Source organism: Cariama cristata, unplaced genomic scaffold (assembly GCF_000690535.1).
Source record: "Cariama cristata isolate BGI_N322 unplaced genomic scaffold, ASM69053v1 scaffold37723, whole genome shotgun sequence".
Lineage (NCBI taxonomy): Eukaryota > Metazoa > Chordata > Aves > Cariamiformes > Cariamidae > Cariama > Cariama cristata.
Window position 1 is genome coordinate 73960 of NW_009609871.1, and position 17664 is coordinate 91623.

A 17664-nucleotide genomic window follows, 5' to 3' on the forward strand; every position below is an offset into this window, starting at 1 on the left:
TAGTTGACATTAACAAAAAAAAAAAAAAAAAAGAACCACATGGCCACATACAATTGGGGATCCCTGGATACAATCCATGATTGTTGAAGTCAATGGAAGCTCTGAAGTCAAATCCAATGACAAAAATACCCAACTTTACAGAGCTTAAAAAAGCTATTGTACATGTAGAGGTATTCTACCTCTACACGTCTCGAGCATGGTGACAAACTGGAAACACAGAGTCAAACTCTTGATGGGACTAAAAACTAAAGAGATTTTATGGTTTTTTTTAGCAATTCAGCTGACTGGCCAGGCCAACCATATAGTTACATTCTCTAGCATGTAAGTTGTTTTCTCAGTTCACGAAATTGGTCATCACTGATTGGGGCCAAGCTGTAGAAGCAGACACTTTATTATATTAACGCAGCCATGGTAAGGTCTGGAATCTTTGAGAGTCCCTGGGGTTATATTAGTGTTCCTTGTAAAAATCCCTAGGATCTTCCTGTGTCAGCACCAACACAGATCAGCAAGACCAAAAAATCAGAAACTCTGCCTAGTGATACCATGGGAAAAAAATCAGCACAAAAAGGACAAGATTCAGGAACCCCCTCCAAGAGAAAGGGTGTAACTCATTATCAGACCAGTCTATTGTGGATTGCAGTAATTGTGCAGCTGCAGAAAATGAACTCACTTTAACTTAAAATATTATGTTCATTATTCTTCTGTATTTCTAGCAGCTAGTGCTTGTGTGGATACACAACTTCTGCAAGGAAGAAGGCTGACCAGTGCCTGTTCATCTTAACAAGCAAATAATGTTGGCATGGACATTAGCCTGAAAATGTTAATTTGGAATGGAATTTGAATTAACATGCAAAATTAAGCTATAGAAATGGGGATAATAATGACAGAAATAAAGAACTTTATTTACTAACCTGTCACTGTACTGATTTCACAGTTGGGGGAAAATCAGCTGACAAAGAACCTGTTGTTTCTCCGAATAGAGCTGATTATTTATGCATAACCTCACCAATTCAAACCTGACCTATTACTGAACTGAACAGCATTCTTACCAGCTCAATTATCAAGAAATATATTCCGTAATAGCTTCCAGCTTTGTGTGATGTTAAAGATAAAAGACATGTTCACATAGACAACAAACCGAAAATGTAAAATAGGTGTTTCACACACTCAGGTCACAGTGCTACTATATCTTGTACCATGCACAAACATCTAACACAGTAAAATCAGATATTCAGTGCAATGAGTAGAAAATGTCACAAAAGACATTTTTTTCTTATTTTTCACTCAGTTTGAGTAAAGGCAAAATTTTAGCATGCAGATTTTGAATATTCACCAGATGTTTATATATGTAATTAACATCTCCTCAGGAGAAGGCAGCAGCATTTTCAGATACTAAAAGGGTGGTGAAGGCGATCCCTCACATTTCTGGATATTAGGTAGAGTTTGACTTGACATCCAAAGATGTCTGGTGTTTCTGCTATTTAAACCTTTTTATGTGTTGGCTATTGCATTCAAGTCTGTCTTAGAGGACAGTACAAAAATGAATAGCTAACAGCTATTACTGGCTGGCCTATGAATGAAATTCTATTTTTCAGAGTCAAGGCTGGATATAAATACGCAAAAATTCACAACTAAGATCAGATTTTTTTTATTCCGCACCCAAGTAAGATCTGACTACAAACTTCTATGAACATGTTTATGGTCAAGTTAAGGTATGGACAAAACCACTGAGAATCCATCCCTTCCTCACCGCAAAGGCAATTGCCTCCTTCCTTTTTAATTCTGAGAAGAGAAACATGATAGTTTTCCATTCCAAAGTTTTTAGTTTAATATGTAGGAAGGCGCTCTAAATTATCCACTCTGGTTTTGGGTTTAGAGATGTCTTTGGGTGGCTAAGGGCAAGCAGAGTAAAGCACAGAACCATATCTAGTAGGAGACTTGACATCCCTCAGACTGTCCAAGTATACACTTGGGTCATTTGGTCCCCAGTCAAGCCAAGAAGATGAAAGCAGAAAAGTGGATCACAGACCCCTGCTCGCCGCCTTCTCCCTTACCTCTCATGTCCCTCTAATCCTGTCACTTGGGTTTAGATTTTTGCTGAAGCACAATTTTGATCAACTGGTTTTATTTTTGCATGGAAAAAGTGCCCCAAACACCAATGTTTGAGCAAGTTTTTGTATGAACTTGTCTTTTCTAGAAACTTGACCTAAACCAAACTATTTCTAATGTAAATATTTTAGGGTTTGAAATACTTAATTTCAGGGTCAAATTTGCACTTTTTCTAGTTGATTTCTTTCTTTGAACAAGGTTCCAATGCTTGCTGAAGACTGGTTACTTTACATCTTTCCGACAGTGTAAGCTACAACGCAGGGGCAAACTACATTTAACTATGCTATAACACTCTTTTATCCTTTGGAATGGCAGCAAGTGGCCTCAGGGTAAATGAGACCCTGGTCAGAGGTCTATAAATATTTACAAATTCTAAGTGTGAGTGCTCTCTATAAATTCAGTATAGAACACTCTCCATTTGTTCAACTATAAAGGAAATTCTATTCCAAGGGATTAACCCTGTTATATCTCTCATGCTCTTCAAGGAGCTCTTGAATTGAATTGGCAAACAGTTGGCAAATATCCACATGCCTCAGCGGCCTAGTGGTTGTGCAGCAAGAAGTAAGAGAAAAGAAGGGTGGAATTATCTTTCCAGTAAACTATGTGGAAATCACAGATTACAATTCACTTACTGGGATTACGACTCCCAGACTCCCAAAGGAGAACACCTAGCCATTACAGAGCTCTGAAAATTTTCTCACAAACCCTATTTAGAGTGCAAGAGAGCTGTTTCCTAAGAAAGAGTCACACTATTTAGATTTTAGTTTGTCTGAAAGTCATTCAGTCTTGAAGTAATGCGGCATACTTGCATTCGGCTAAACAAAAAATTAAAAATAGGAATTTTCTTGCTTGCTTAAGAGCAGATACCACACAACCACAGAGCAGGGCAATCAGTTTCTTTTCTAGCATTTCTGTCTATTCTCTTTCCAATATAACCATACAGTAAACATGCAGAGCATTTTGGCTTCTGTTTATGATGATTCTTCCCACTGACTTCAACACATTTTGGATTTTGATCTAATATAATACCTTCAGGGAGAAAATTTATCTCCTACTGAAAAAAATTACAGCTTTTTGTTATGAAACTCAAAATCAACTTGTACACTTTCTGAAATTATGAAGAATCAACTCCCTTCAAAGCAATTCAGTCTGCAGTTGTCCAATTCTGATACTTTGGAGACGTTTACTTTAGAAAACGAACTTCACTTTCCATGCATTAATTACTTTTTTTTTTTTAACAGTATATCTGTTACAATAGCTTTAATCTGAAAAACAAGGTCCATTTTTAAACTATTGAAATAAACCCTTCCAGTGGAAAAAGTTCCCAAAATCTCCCGTACCAGTGCATGTCCTGTGGTCTGGCATGAGTGCAAAGCCTTGTTTACAGCTACATTCATAGCTGCCCTCTGAGTTTGTACAGAAGTTCTCACAGCCACCATTCATTATACTGCACTCATCAATATCTAAAAAAGAGAAAATTACAGTTAAAACCCACAATATCTTTTACTTTAAAGCACATTTCAAGGACACACTTTTGAGTCAGCTTTCCAGAACAGCATCAATCCAGAATCTACACTTGATATTTGCACACTCCTTGAACATTCAAGTGTTTGCAAATATAGGCATTGGGAGGGATGTCAGGCAAACCAGGGATGGAAAGAGATGATATTATCTGACCGCATATACAAATACCTCTGCAGTTCTCTACAAAAATACCACTGTTGGGTTACCAGAATATCATGAAGGCAACAAAGTTTTTGTAAGAATCAAGGGAAAAAATTATCTATGAGGCAGAATTAAAGCCAGTGGATTTTTCATGTATTTCCATGGCACAATAAAATGCGTGCATATAAAAGAGTGCACAATATGTGACTTAAGCTAGATGTCATTTACAAAATGTGGCTTTAAGGAAACAGTTACTGGAAGGCCCCTATATTTGAGACAATTGCAGATCAAACTAGGAAAAATTCAGTTGAATCACATGATTCTTCTCCATGGTCTGTCAGGAATGCTGATTTTTAATAAAATACAGAACTCGGAATTTAACAAGGTATTCCCTCTTAACGATCGAAGTCTGAAGTCTTACGCCATTTAAAATACTACACTATTTTATGCATCATGATTGATCTACTAGAGAAAAAAGCTGTTACGCAGTTAACTGTAGCACTGCTATAATCTCATTCATTCCTCGCAATAACGGGCATGCACATTTTGGGTTTTTTGCATACTATTTTGACAGACTGTACTAGATTTTTGAATCACAGTTAAAAATGTCTCTATACAACTACTAAAAATAAAACTATTATTTGTGGTTTATCTTCCCTATTCACTAGAGATTCCATGTATATGTTGTCCTTACCAACACAGTGTAACTTGTCAGGTGTGGACTGATATCCAGGGTTACAAGCACACTGATACTTTCCAATCAGGTTGACACAACGTCCATTTCGGCACAAGTTGGTGCTTAAGTCACATTCATTAATGTCTGTTGCAAAAGAAAAAGAGGAATGCATTTTAGATCTGAATGAAAATGATACTAAAGCAAACATTGTAAATGCATGTGCAGCACAGGTGTGGTATAAAAAGATGTGCTCAATATTGATTTTGCCTGCATGTCTCACCTATACATGCAGAGATATTTGGTGATATCTGATGGCCTGGAGGACAATCGCACCGAAAACTTCCCTCTGTGTTGATGCAGGTGCCGCCTCGGCAGAGAAGGGGATTGCGCTGACACTCGTCGATGTCTGTGGGGAGAAGGGAAGGCACATCACTGCAGAGGCCAGCACTGCCACAGCAGCAGCCCATAGTCTGCTACCCATCACAGCACCATCTGCCCAGATCGGCTCTAGAGCCTTTCCTACAGCTAGTCATCCCTTACACCACTTAGCAAAATGGGAATTGTGGGGATAAATTTAACATCCTAAAATCCTGACCCTTGCTCATTTATGCTTTGGCATCCTGCAGATGCAGCGAATTCACATTTGGGGTGGAAATCAAGTTAAAGTGAGCTTTAATAAGACTTGCAAAATGAGAGAGACCTAAACACAGGCACAATTAAACCTTCAAAAATATACAAGAAACAAAAAATAAACCATGCATAGTATACCAGCACATAGCATACTATTGCACATCTATAGTCTAAAAAAACATACCCATGCAGTTTTTCATCATCATAAATCCACTTTCATAGCCTTCAAAACATTCACATTCAAAGTCTCCAGGAGTATTGACACAGATGCCTTGGCCACAAAGATCAGGAGAGATGCGGCATTCATCAATATCTGTAACACAAAACACATTCATAGTATTTTCAAAGGAGTTCAGTTTTTCCTTTTCAAATCAAAGTTATGAGATACATCCATGAAGTTTACCTGTGCAATTTCTTTCTTCAGAATCAAGGGCAAATCCACTGTCACATCTACACTTAAAACTGCCAATGGTATTTCTGCATTTTCCATGTGTACAAAGACTGGGGACCATTTTACATTCATTGATATCTAAAAATGAAACAGTAAGAACATATGATGTTACACTTCATACAAAAAACAGTGCACAAAAGAACCACGCCGACATCAGAGCTCATCCTTTGTCACGATAACGACCCCTCCTTTTGGGAAAATTGTGAACCACACTACATAAACTGATACTGACTTCCACCTAAGCAACAATGTAGACACTCTGCACTGGAACTGCCAAGAGCACTTTCTGCCGTAAAATGATATTAGTCTTCCCTTCGTCCTGCAGGATCCGGTCTGCAGCTCACTGAAGTAAACAGTAAGATTTCAGTGGACAGAGGATCAGATCTACAAGGGCAAAGGGAACTTCCAAACGAACCACTCTGTCTTCTGATTTCTGAGAAAAAAACGTGACTTCCATGAGTCACAGAAAACATAACGAGCATAAATAAAAGCATATGTCACTTTTCTTTATGGATAATTAATGGCTTAGTAACTCTTTATAAAACTAAGGCTGAAAGTAACAATAGCAATTGTCATTCATGTATGTTTTCCCCTCCTTTCAGACTTCAGTGTTTAGTTTTTGGATAACTGGCTTTCTTTATAAACATATTCACATCTATTTGTACTTCTGACATCATCCAGCTTAACCCCAATGGTAAACCTGGAAAGATGGCTTTCAGCACATGATACTAGGATGTCACTGTGTGATTCCCACTTAATGCTGGCAGTTTACCAACAGTCATAACAAGACTTGGTTTACAGTAAATTAAATTCTGCTGATTTGAGCTATCACCCTGAAAACATTTTTCTCTACTTCTCCAAGTAGCTCCACAAGAAATTCCCAAAAGTATCCACCCTTCCTTGCTTGCTCCACAGTAGAATTAAAGTTATTGCATGCTGCACAGGTAACAAGGATTTCTCTTTCAATACATCCAAAGCTGACTGCTCAGTTTGTTCCAGTTCTTGTACTATGAGGTGTCAGGTTTTCAGTTATTCCATCAGCCAGAGGTGCCATTAGATGCAACACAGGAGCCGAAGTCAGGCAAAATTTAACCTCTCTAAGCAGAGACCCAAATTTAGTGTTTTGAGGTTGCAGTATTATACGGTATTTAATGGTCTGTGACACAGAGTAAATTATCTTGTGTTTTATTCTGGCATTAATTCCCATGAAATCTAATCGGATTTTCAAACATGCCTTAGGGTGAGTGAAGTCCCTGACTATGACTGAAATCTTCAAACCCACAGGGTTTGAAGGGAAGAGGGAAAAGAAAAAGTCCAAGGAAAAGCAAAAATCCCTGGAAGCCCTTCCAAAGTCCTTGGAAAAGTCCAAGGGAAGAGGAACAGAAAAAGTCCACAAGATTTGCTGGCAATGAACCACAAATGGATCACATACCTTTAGAGAAAGGTTTCCCAGTTATCTCTATCTTCGTAGAGAACCCAGATCCTCTTGGACAAAGAGCTTCAAATTCAGGCGATCCCTTCAGAGGACACTCCTCGCACTCAAAGCCCCACGCTGCCCCCACTGAACAGCAGCAAGCATCCATTCGGTGTCGGCCTGGTATTTGAGAAGTGCATTGCTCATCTTCATGCTGCAGGTAGCAACTCTCCAAGCGAATGTCTGTTGGGTAATTGATCAATATGTTGAAGAGAGAGAGAGAAAATTTAGTTTACCACAGAGGAATCCTTTGCCAGAATCTCTTCACAGGACACTTTGCTCCATGTTTTTGTGGACTCAGAGGAGCGTACCAAGCACACTGCATAATTTCTAACAGCAAAATATCAACCCTAAACTCAGAAATTAAGAGTTGAAGTAAGCTTAAAGCACTGTTCTGAAAAATGGTGCTCAACACATGAAGTAAATTTTGGATCAGAAGAGGATTTTAATCATTCCAGCTTACCGTACCTATACAAGGTCTTTTAATTACTACAAGTTATACCTTGTTCTGAGACATTTACTGTCATAAAGGGACACAGGTGCTTTGGATGGACAGCATACAAAACTTCGATATTCTGTTGCACCCTCCATTAAGGTGTACAGTGTGGCTAGAAACACCACATCCCTCCTCAGATGCCTGAGTCCCAGTCCACAATTGTCCCACCACCACTCTCCCAACCTTCACGATTTCAGTGTGGCTGTGGATGAAAAGTGCTAAGAGCACAGATGATCTGTAGGGGCTTGTCATATGAACAATCTGGAACTAAATCAATGCTATTCACCACCTAACAGATGGTGATGGGCTTTAGCTACTACCATTGGAATCTGTTCATATTCCAGTGAACTAAGTTCATGTCCCTGATTGATTCCATTTGAAAATTACTTGTGTGGACAAAAATCATTTTCCTTACTTGTATGAAAACAAGCAGTGCAAACATTGCTCACCACATAGATTTGCTCTTCCCTAGTAGACCTGTAAATGGAATTAATACCTACCAAGACATGTCCGTCCAGAAGCATCTAAAGTCATTCCATTGGGGCACTGGCAAACAAATGATCCCAAGGTATTGACACACTGCCCGTTTGTACAGACTCCAGGAAACACCTCACACTCATTTACATCTATTTCCAAACAAAATGTGAATAAAAGTAATCAGTAGCGTGCTAAACATGAACAAATCGGAAAAAAATATGAATATTCTAATGTTTGTTTTTTAGGATAAAATAAAAAATCACAGCAGTTTACATGGCCTGACAAAATTCCAAATATTTAGGATTTCCTATGCAAGTCATCCAGAACCAACTAATTACAGAAAACTGCTGATGATTAGAAACTATACATGTTGCTATTTGCCATCCCTACATATACTGAAATCAAACTGAAAACTAACAAAAAAAAGGGAGGGGCATTTAAAAATTATATCAATTTTTCATACTCACTGTGGGCCAGATTTTTGAAGCAAATGGGCAAAGAAAGACAAAGGTAAGTGCATAATGAGTTTATGCATTATTCCCATAAAATTAAGTTATGCTGTATTTTTTTCTTTTTTTTTTTTTTTTAAATTTTTGTATTTTTAATGTTTGTGTTTTATTAGGCACACCTCTGCATGTCTGGAAACCACAACACCATTTGAAATCTGGCTGTATGACCTTGTCAGCAATTAGTAACTTTACATAGATTAAAACAAACTCCTTATGACTGCACACAGAGTTTAAGTTCATTAAGTAAAGATTATATTTCTATATTTAAGTGGCAAATTTAGCACTTTTGGGTAAGGATAATTTGATTAAATGTGTTAGTTTTGCCTGAGTATATATAAATGCTCAGTAATCTAAGTGTGGAGGCCTCCCACCAGCACCCTTTGACAATGACAACTGCCTTTAGGAAAAAGCCTCCAGCACTAAATACGGCCCAAGATGAAGCATGATAATTTTTAAGACAGGAGAGGACTGTATGTATAGAGTAATCAAGAATCATGTATACAGTAATCAAGAAGTGGGTAGGTTGAACTTGCTACACCTCCAGACAAAACTCCTGGTGCAAACAGATTCTGCAGCTCTCAAACTGCATGGAGCAGAGTGGAGCACAAACGTAGGGTGGACATCAGTGGCCTCTGCCCTTGAACAGATATTATAAATAAAAGGTCCATACTGACTGGAAGGCAGGAAGTAAAACCAGTGGACTATTAGAAACCACTGAAACACAGTTCACGGCCTGTGAGCAATATTCCAGTTGACAACTCCAGGGCTCACCCGTTAACTAGAGGAACACTGCCAATTTAGTTTGCTTATTTCCTTGCACAAGGTTGATTACTCATTTTACATGGTCTGTGTATGGGAGAACTGAGTATCACCTTTTGGGAACTAAATTTACTCCTTTGCCGTGTCCTTCACTTGCCAGTAAATTTCCTAGAGATCTTCCACTGTCTTGAAAAATGCTTACATTGGTTGAAACCCAATACAGCTTCAGTATGTTAAAAGCAGGGGAAACTACTCTGAAAAATCTGGGGCTATCCAGGTCCCATTGAAATGAGAAAGATTAAAGCATGTAATAGATGTAATCCGAACTTCTGGTAAAGGAAATGCTGAAAACAGTTATGTCTACATCTTGGAAGGATAAACTTTCCATCCCAGCAGTGTTGAAAATGTTCTAAGACTTTCCTTGTGAAGAGAGATAGGTGGGGCCACTTTTTTTTTTTTTTTTCCTTTCTTTCACTTACTCCAGAAAGTGTTGTTGAGGTCAGATAAGTTATGTACAGTGGGTCTGCACCACAGACGTGCCAAGGTATTCAGTCATCATTTGGAAAGCAAAGAATATGTGTGAGGGTGTTCCTCTTTTTTTGTTGTTGGTTTTTTTTTGTTTGTTTCATTTTATGTTTTGTTAAGAGAAAAAACAATGTTTCTTTATGGAAGCTACATATGGGAGTAATTTTTTTAAAATATTTTAACTGCAGTGTCATGTCAGATGTTGTCAGTCAGGATGACCCACAGCAGTTTGAGACTCTCTGAGCTTCTGCATATTATGGAAATACGCAGTACTTTTCCAGGGGTTCAAATCTATTGAAATTAAGATGAAACAGGGTGGGTCCTTCAATTCTCACAGAATAGTATGGTCTCATCTCATACCAAGCAAAGAGCTACACATTTAAAAAATCTTTAACCTTTTCTTTAACCGAAGTTTAACTGCATCTTGATACCTATTTGTTTTTAAATAAGACAATGAAACCATGCTTTGCAAAGTGTCTGATTTCACATAATGTTGTGTGGAAGAAAGCCAAGGTTAAAAAAAAAAACACCCAAACTTTCATGTGAAATACAGTCTTTGAACATTCTTTTTCTAAAGCATAGTAATGGCTTGTCATACCACTGTATCAATAATGCCATGTTTTATAACATATATAAGATGCATACTTTGCCCAAATAGGTTACTCAGTTAACAGTATTTGAAGAGAGAGAACCATTTCCTTATACTGGTAGACACTATGTTTGCAAGTGTGTACTTTGAGATAAACTGTGAGTATGTAGGAATGTGAAACAAACTGAAACCAAACTCATCCCTGACATAACTCTAATGAAGTCAATGGAACTACACGAGGTAAGAATTTGGCATAGTGTTCTTCTATGCTAAATTAACCACTTCAATCAAAACACTGGCATTTTTACATTCAAGCCCTGATTTATGTTAAGGCAACAATAAATACCTTCACACAATGTTCCTCTTATTCTTGAATAACCCCTTTGACATATTGGGTCTGTAAAACAAACAAAAGTGAACTTTTAGAACACTACAGTCCAAAACTCACCATTAACTTATTGTGCAAAACTGATCATGTGAAATATTATATAGAGTTTATTGCTATGAGAAGGCTGGGTGCTTAGACAGTATCTCAGAATTTTTTGAAATAATAAAGAGATAAGATGAGGCAACTACATAAACTATATAGAGTATCAGCCATTATCCTCCTTTGCTTCCCATGTCTCTTAGCTAGCTAACCCAAAAGTGGTTATATGATTCCTGCTTCATTCAAATCAATTAATTCATTTAACTTGATCACAGCACATTACAGCCCTATTTACCACGGATGGATGAGGATGAATTTTGCTAAAATATACAGGATGATTTTAACTAAAGATTTGAGCAAACTAGCAGCTTTCAGCATACAGAAATAACAACCACACACATTTCTGCATTCATCAGCTCATCCCTGGGTTCCCAGTTCATCCCACAGTTCAGTCTAATTATCAAGTGAATACGCAGAGACCTCAACCTGTTTCTTGATCAACTGTATGATTCTCTAGGTCACCAGTTAATCTACAGAGTATAAAAAATAACAAGGGCTACTCCCTCTCCTCCCTCCATTACCACACCAAAGATCCATTTGTTGCAAATATTTTCTTGGGAGCTCTGGGGAACATGCATCTATTGCTACATCGTTAGGAACTCAAGATCACTAATTATGACAAAGTATGCTAAAGTAATGCTGCAAGTTACAGTCTGTAGGTGTGGTCCCTTCCCTTCAGAATTTAAACTTGTAAAATGTTTACTATAAAACCCAGAGCTAGAACCTTCTATAGCTACATGCTACCTCTCAAATACTATGACTTCTTTTTTTCAGACTGAATAAGGAATGAGTGCTTGATAATAGAACAAGTAAATTTATTTGTCTAGCCTATGCCCAAACTTCTACAACAATAATCTGGATCAACCTCAGAATAGGAAAAATCCTAGGTTCATGAGGAAAATGAACAGTGTTACCTCGTTCACATGGTGTACATGGGCTTCCCCAAGCAGCACCTAATGAGGAACAGCACTGGGACTTCAGAGTTGCTCCATTGATATTTATTTCACATCTGCCATCCACTATATTCTGCCAACAGGTACCCTTAACAGTTTCTGTTTGGAAAAAAAAAACAATGTATTGTCATGCAGATTGTTTAGCATTATACATTAATATATTTGCAAACACACTTGAATTTAACCATGAAAAAGAATCATCCTTTCATTACAATTTACCACATCAGAGATTAATTTATTTTAAAAGCCCTTAATTTATCCTTCTCTATGCTGGACTATAGCCTGAAATCATTCCAGCACACAGCCCTTGCAAATCCTAGTTTATGCTTATTGATCTTAACAGGGAATATCTTAACACCATTCAAGATTTGACTCATATTTATTACGACTCAGATTAGAGGCACATGCAGAAGAATGGGATAGATATGAACTCCTTCTAGATCTTCCATTAATCTATTAGATCCCCCAATCTGGATATTTGATCTTCCCATATAAGGAGTGGCAGGGGATCGCTAAGGATCAGACAGAGCTATAGTTCCACAGTTTTCCTCACTGACTAGGCAACAGCTACAAATTACTGTCCCTTCAAAACAGGTAAGGGAAGAAATTATGAGTCCACAGAATATCTGAGTCACAGCACTGTCCATGGCTGCTCTTGAGCTGGTCTGGACTGTGCACAACTTGCTCATCTCCATCTCAAACAGAAAACTGGCCTTTTAAAGAGCAGATCTTAACAAGAACATGTTCACTCCTCTTGCAAGAGGAATTAAGTGCGTGAGCATAGTCCTGAAGAAGTAGTCTTAGCATTTCTGTATTTGTTACAAAAAATTTCAGCTCTCTTTCACATTTGACACCATGCTCTCAAGTGCTAGTCACACTTATGTACCCACAGTAATGATGAAAAGAAACACTTTCTTAACATTGTTTCTGTAACATTTTCCATGAGATTTATCGACACAACTTATTTCAAATATTTTCTAAACCTGGTGTACAATGTTTGTATGTCACTGGACATTTTCAGCCAGCAAACATAAAATCTTCAGAAGAATATATACCTATGCAGATGGTTCTGGTTGTATCCAAAGTACTTTCAGGAGAACATTCACAAGCAAAAGAGCCTGGTGTGTTTTTGCACACTCCATTAACGCAGGGGTTAGATTCGCACTCATCAATATCTAGAAGAGAAACATTGCCATTAGTGCCAGGACGCATTAAGAAAAATACACATGGCCTTTTTCAGCTTAGGGAAAAATGGAAAAAGCTTTCCTCATGACCAGTTTTCCTGATATTCTGTTTTTCTATTACGAAACTCTTCACAATAGACTAATGATCTATGCGTCCTAAAGACACACTAACATGTTAGAACATTAAAGCACTGAACTTGGAAGCAGCATCTCATTTTTCAGTGATATCCAGCTATCACCTTGCTTTGTGGTGATGGACTGTGTTGTTTAAATCATCTGATACACGAGGACTCTGGCTCTAAAAGGGTTCAAACTAGGAGCTGTCTGGCTCCATTCTCCACACAAGGTAACAGATTTGTAAAACTTGGTTCTTCTCAAGTTCTTCTCACTCTTGGCGAAGTGTGGGCCTACTGGTAGTAGTCAATAAAGGGAGTGCTAGTACAGACCTAATACAGGCTATTCCAAGACATCATCTAATGCTTTCATTTTGGCCTTGTCTCTCCTCATTCCTCTATCTCCCCATAGAATTTCTTTATGGTTTTTTTTAGTTCTACACATTATATCCTCATCAAGGCTCAAAGTATTTCTGGCACAATCTAAAAACAATCCAAATGAATAAAACTAGGATGAAATGGAGTGTTACCAATTACCTTCACATGTCTTTAGGTCAGGAGTGTATACAAATCCCTTTGGACAGGTGCAGGTGAAACTTCCAGGGGTATTTCTGCATTGTCCATTGTCACAAAGCAGCATGTTCAGTGCACATTCATCGATGTCTATAATGAAAATCAAGAACTTTTTAAGAAAGAAAACATTTCTGGAACAGAATTCAGGACAGAATTTCCCTCCCAACAGCTACATTTCATTAGATTTTGTGTATGTGGAGAGAAGAGAGACAAAGGGGGAAGAGAGAGAGAATACACACGACTTACACTGTTTTTCAAAGACACTAAAAAGATTTCTAGATACTTTTAGTAGACAACAATCTTGGAATTATTTCAAATGGAAATGGCCATTCCAAATAGACTAACACTAAAGATCTCACTTACTGTACCTTTCTTCTTCATCAAAACTATCATTAAAATAATGGAAACAATAGTTATATGAATTCAAACCACACAAATATTACCTAGAGAAAAATTAACATTCTAATTTTGTTTTTTTCTATAGGGAAAAATAATAAGAAAAAAAATAATCCATCCTTCTCTGTGTATTTTTGTTGACTTTTTCCTGAGCTTTATTCTTTAGCAGGCTGCTTTGCTTTTATAAGAGCTCATACTTCCTTTCTACACACATTCATAATACGTGACAGTCACACCATGGTTCAGTCTAAAGCTGGGAATCACACTTTATTCTTGCCTATATTGTGGAAGAGGTTTACACAGTCTCTGACTCCCTGCACAGCAGCCCCCCACAGTTATGAAAGAAATGAAGAGAGGATTGGTTTGGAAAGGTTTGCTGGTCATCCTGGTCTTTAAATCACCATTTTTTCCACGCTGGCCCTGAACTGTCTTAGATGTTATGGCTAACAAGGCCAATGTAAGCCTACACTTGCTTCAGAGGTGAAAAATTTAGATAGAAATGCTAATGCTAAATTTCAAGAGCCCTTAGGAAATCTTTGGAAGAGCTGTGGTCATGAGAGAGATGTTGCATGAAGGTGGCAATGGGCCATGAATGGCAGGTGAAGACCAGGAGAGACCCTGAGAGCAGAGAGAAACAATTGGCTAAGTCAGAGAGGCCTCAGAAAGTGTTGAGAGAAGTTGGGAAGGCTCAGAGTGTCAGTGTAGCAGCTGGGAACAGCAAAAGTGCTAGGAAAAGCAGGGAGATTTGCAGAATAAAACAGACCATGTGGGAAGCTTCACAGGAGTTCAGAAAAATTGAGAGAGGGCCAGGTAGAACATTATGGAAGAATGGGAAACAGCTGTGATGGAGCATGGATGTGGGCTGCAACAGGGTGGGCTGGGGAGCAGCTGGAAAACTCACAGATGTATGCGGAGAAGAGAAGGGATGCCATAAGCTACGGGCAGACACTGAAATGGGACATGGATAATTAAAGCCAAAGAAGCAAATGGGAAAACGAGATGAATTACAGCGTGACTTTTATCAAAGATAGATCAACTCTTGTTTTTTTAAAAATAAGATAGTGGATAGTTTATAGACTGGGATATCACAGATGAATTAAGCTATTTAGGTTTAAGTAGAGAATACAGAAGCCAAATAAAATTATTATGTAAGCTGGAGGTAACAGGAGGGAATTTAAGAACTTTAAGGTGGTTCCAGACCCAGATGAAGGAGAAATTACAGTAGGGTATATTAAAAAGGGGAGTAATCACGATGGAGAGAGGATATTAGCAATGCCTTTCAAGGATCAGTCTTGGGACTGGTCCTATAAAATATTCATTGCAATGTGGAAATAAAAACTGTGAACAACACTAAGCTGGAAGTCATTACCAATACAGAGAATCACGCAAGAGTAAATTAATCTTGACAATGTGAATGAGAGAAAAAAGATGAAATATAATCACCAATGTTCAAAACCTTGCAATTAGGGACCAATAACAATAACATGCTATAAACCAGAACTCATCAGTTGAAGGCTATCGAGAAAACTCTGGATCTAACTCCCATTTAGAGGTCAACTTTGATCTCAAAGTATAACATGTATTTGAGAAAAGACTAACGCACTCTAGAATCAGTTTAGGCAGGATATTCCTAGGGTAATGGAGAATTGCTGGCACCACTATACAAGGCACTGGTCAGACCTCATCAGAACACTGTATACTGGTCAGATCAGTCATGTTCAAGAGAAGGCTGCAGCCTCTGCTTTTATGAAAAGACTGAAAGTGTGGATTTGGATAGTTTAGCCAACCGAGTTTGAGAAACGATATGATGATTCTTTATAAATACTTTGGGGATAAATGCTGACATGGTGCTAAGTCAAAGGATAGCATTAGTACAACATCAACTGGCAATAAAATGGTCACAAATAAATTTTAACAGGAAACCAGAAGAAACTTCTAATCAGTTGTGCAAAAGAAGTCTGCAACAACGCATTGATGCAGGAGTGGAAGAAAGGGAACTAAAGGGTTTTAAGTTATGGCTTTCAATGGGACCGTGTAATGGAACAAGAGAATTCCCAGAATTAAAATTTGTAACAGGAGGCATCTGCAGACATCTGATGGATTTTTTTACATCCCAGATAGTGTGAGAAGAGGCTGGACTGCTACTGATTTGAATTCTTTTTATCCCATGCCACAATGCTTCTACTGGTCATCTCTAAGGAGCAAGAAGAACTTATTTTGCCTTTTCTGTGATGAAAAAATTGGCTTTAGATTTTTTTCACTTGTACAGCACAGGAAATCAGCCCTAGCCAGAGACACCATGCCACCAGATTCTGCTGGTGCTTCCAATGACAATAAATTTTGCTGTGTCTGGCCAGTACACTTAACACAGTTAAACCAATAGCCCTGTCCAAAAGTTGAAAGGGAATTTTCTCCAAAGTCAGAGTTGGGAGAAACCATGTAAGCCTTCTGTAGCATATGGGATGCTTATCTTCTTATGATCAGTTGGGAGTTTTACTTAAATCACCTGCTCTTGGAGGCACCTAGCACACTGGTGATCCTAGAGTCCTCCTGTGGTGCACTGTAATTGCAGGATCTGGCTTCTTTTGATTTTGAGAAACATTGGTACTGCAGAGTGCATGTTCAGTGGACTTAACTGAACTGGATGTTTATGGCCTGGTTGCCAGTGATTTGGGTCACTGATGGCAATGGTCCCTTACAGCCCCACAGAGGAGGATTTTATAAGCATTGCAAGGCACTGAAATTAAAACAAGAGTTCAGCAGAAACAATGAGAAATATCACCAGAGCAGCTGGTGGATCTGATGAAACACTAAAAAAAAAGGTGAAAGAGGATAAAAACAAGCATCAAACTTCAAAATGAAAAATGGGACATTTCATACCAATGCAGTTTTTCCCAGTTGAATCTACTTCATATCCAGGGTTACAAAGACATTTGTACGTTCCATGCAGATTCTCACACCTTCCATTTGGACAGAGATCGGTATCCAGTAAGCACTCATTAATATCTACATAAAGGTAAAAAACCAAAAACATAAAGACAGAGTCAATTGTTATGGGGTTGTAGGGGTTAATTCTCCAAACTAGAAAAATATATATTTTCACTATCACTAACGTTGGCTGCTCCATATTTATAATCGTGTAGTTCTGGTTAGGGAATTCACACCTAAATATTCACACTCAAGAGAAAAAAGCATCCTTTTCACACTGATTTGTGACCATCTCTAGCCCACAGACATTTAAGAGACTTGCAACTGTAGATAAGAACTGGGATATTAAACTGGGGTCTTACATTTAGAGAGGCACATGTACTAATATCCCCTGTACAGAATCATAGAATCATTATGGTTGGAAGAGACCTCAAAGATCATCAAGTCCAACCGTATACCCGATGCCACCATGCCTGCTAAACCCACTAAACCATGTCTCGAAGTGCCACATCTAAGTTTTTTGAACACCTCCAGGGACGGTGAGTCCACCACCTCCCTGGGGAGCCCGTTCCAATGCCTAACGACTCTTACAGTGAAGAAGTTCTTCCTAATATCCAACCGGAACCTCACCTGGTGCAACGTGAGACCATTTTCTCTTGTCCTATCACTA

General features: G+C 38.3%; 1 protein-coding gene across 1 annotated transcript in view; it reads right to left on the reverse strand.

Moving 5' to 3' along the window:
• FBN1 (fibrillin 1) overlaps positions 1-17064 on the reverse strand; it is a 68445-nt gene extending 51381 nt beyond the window's left edge. The window contains exons 1-12 of the mRNA XM_009697653.1: positions 16947-17064; positions 13635-13760; positions 12856-12975; positions 11762-11899; positions 10707-10757; positions 8002-8127; positions 6964-7188; positions 5484-5609; positions 5265-5393; positions 4731-4856; positions 4469-4594; positions 3450-3572 (exon numbers count right to left, since the gene is read on the reverse strand). Of these exons, the coding sequence (XP_009695955.1) occupies positions 3450-3572; positions 4469-4594; positions 4731-4856; positions 5265-5393; positions 5484-5609; positions 6964-7188; positions 8002-8127; positions 10707-10757; positions 11762-11899; positions 12856-12975; positions 13635-13737 (1393 nt within the window). The 5' untranslated portion in view covers positions 13738-13760; positions 16947-17064. The remainder of the gene's footprint in view (positions 1-3449; positions 3573-4468; positions 4595-4730; positions 4857-5264; positions 5394-5483; positions 5610-6963; positions 7189-8001; positions 8128-10706; positions 10758-11761; positions 11900-12855; positions 12976-13634; positions 13761-16946) is intronic.
• Positions 17065-17664: the final 600 nt, after the last annotated feature.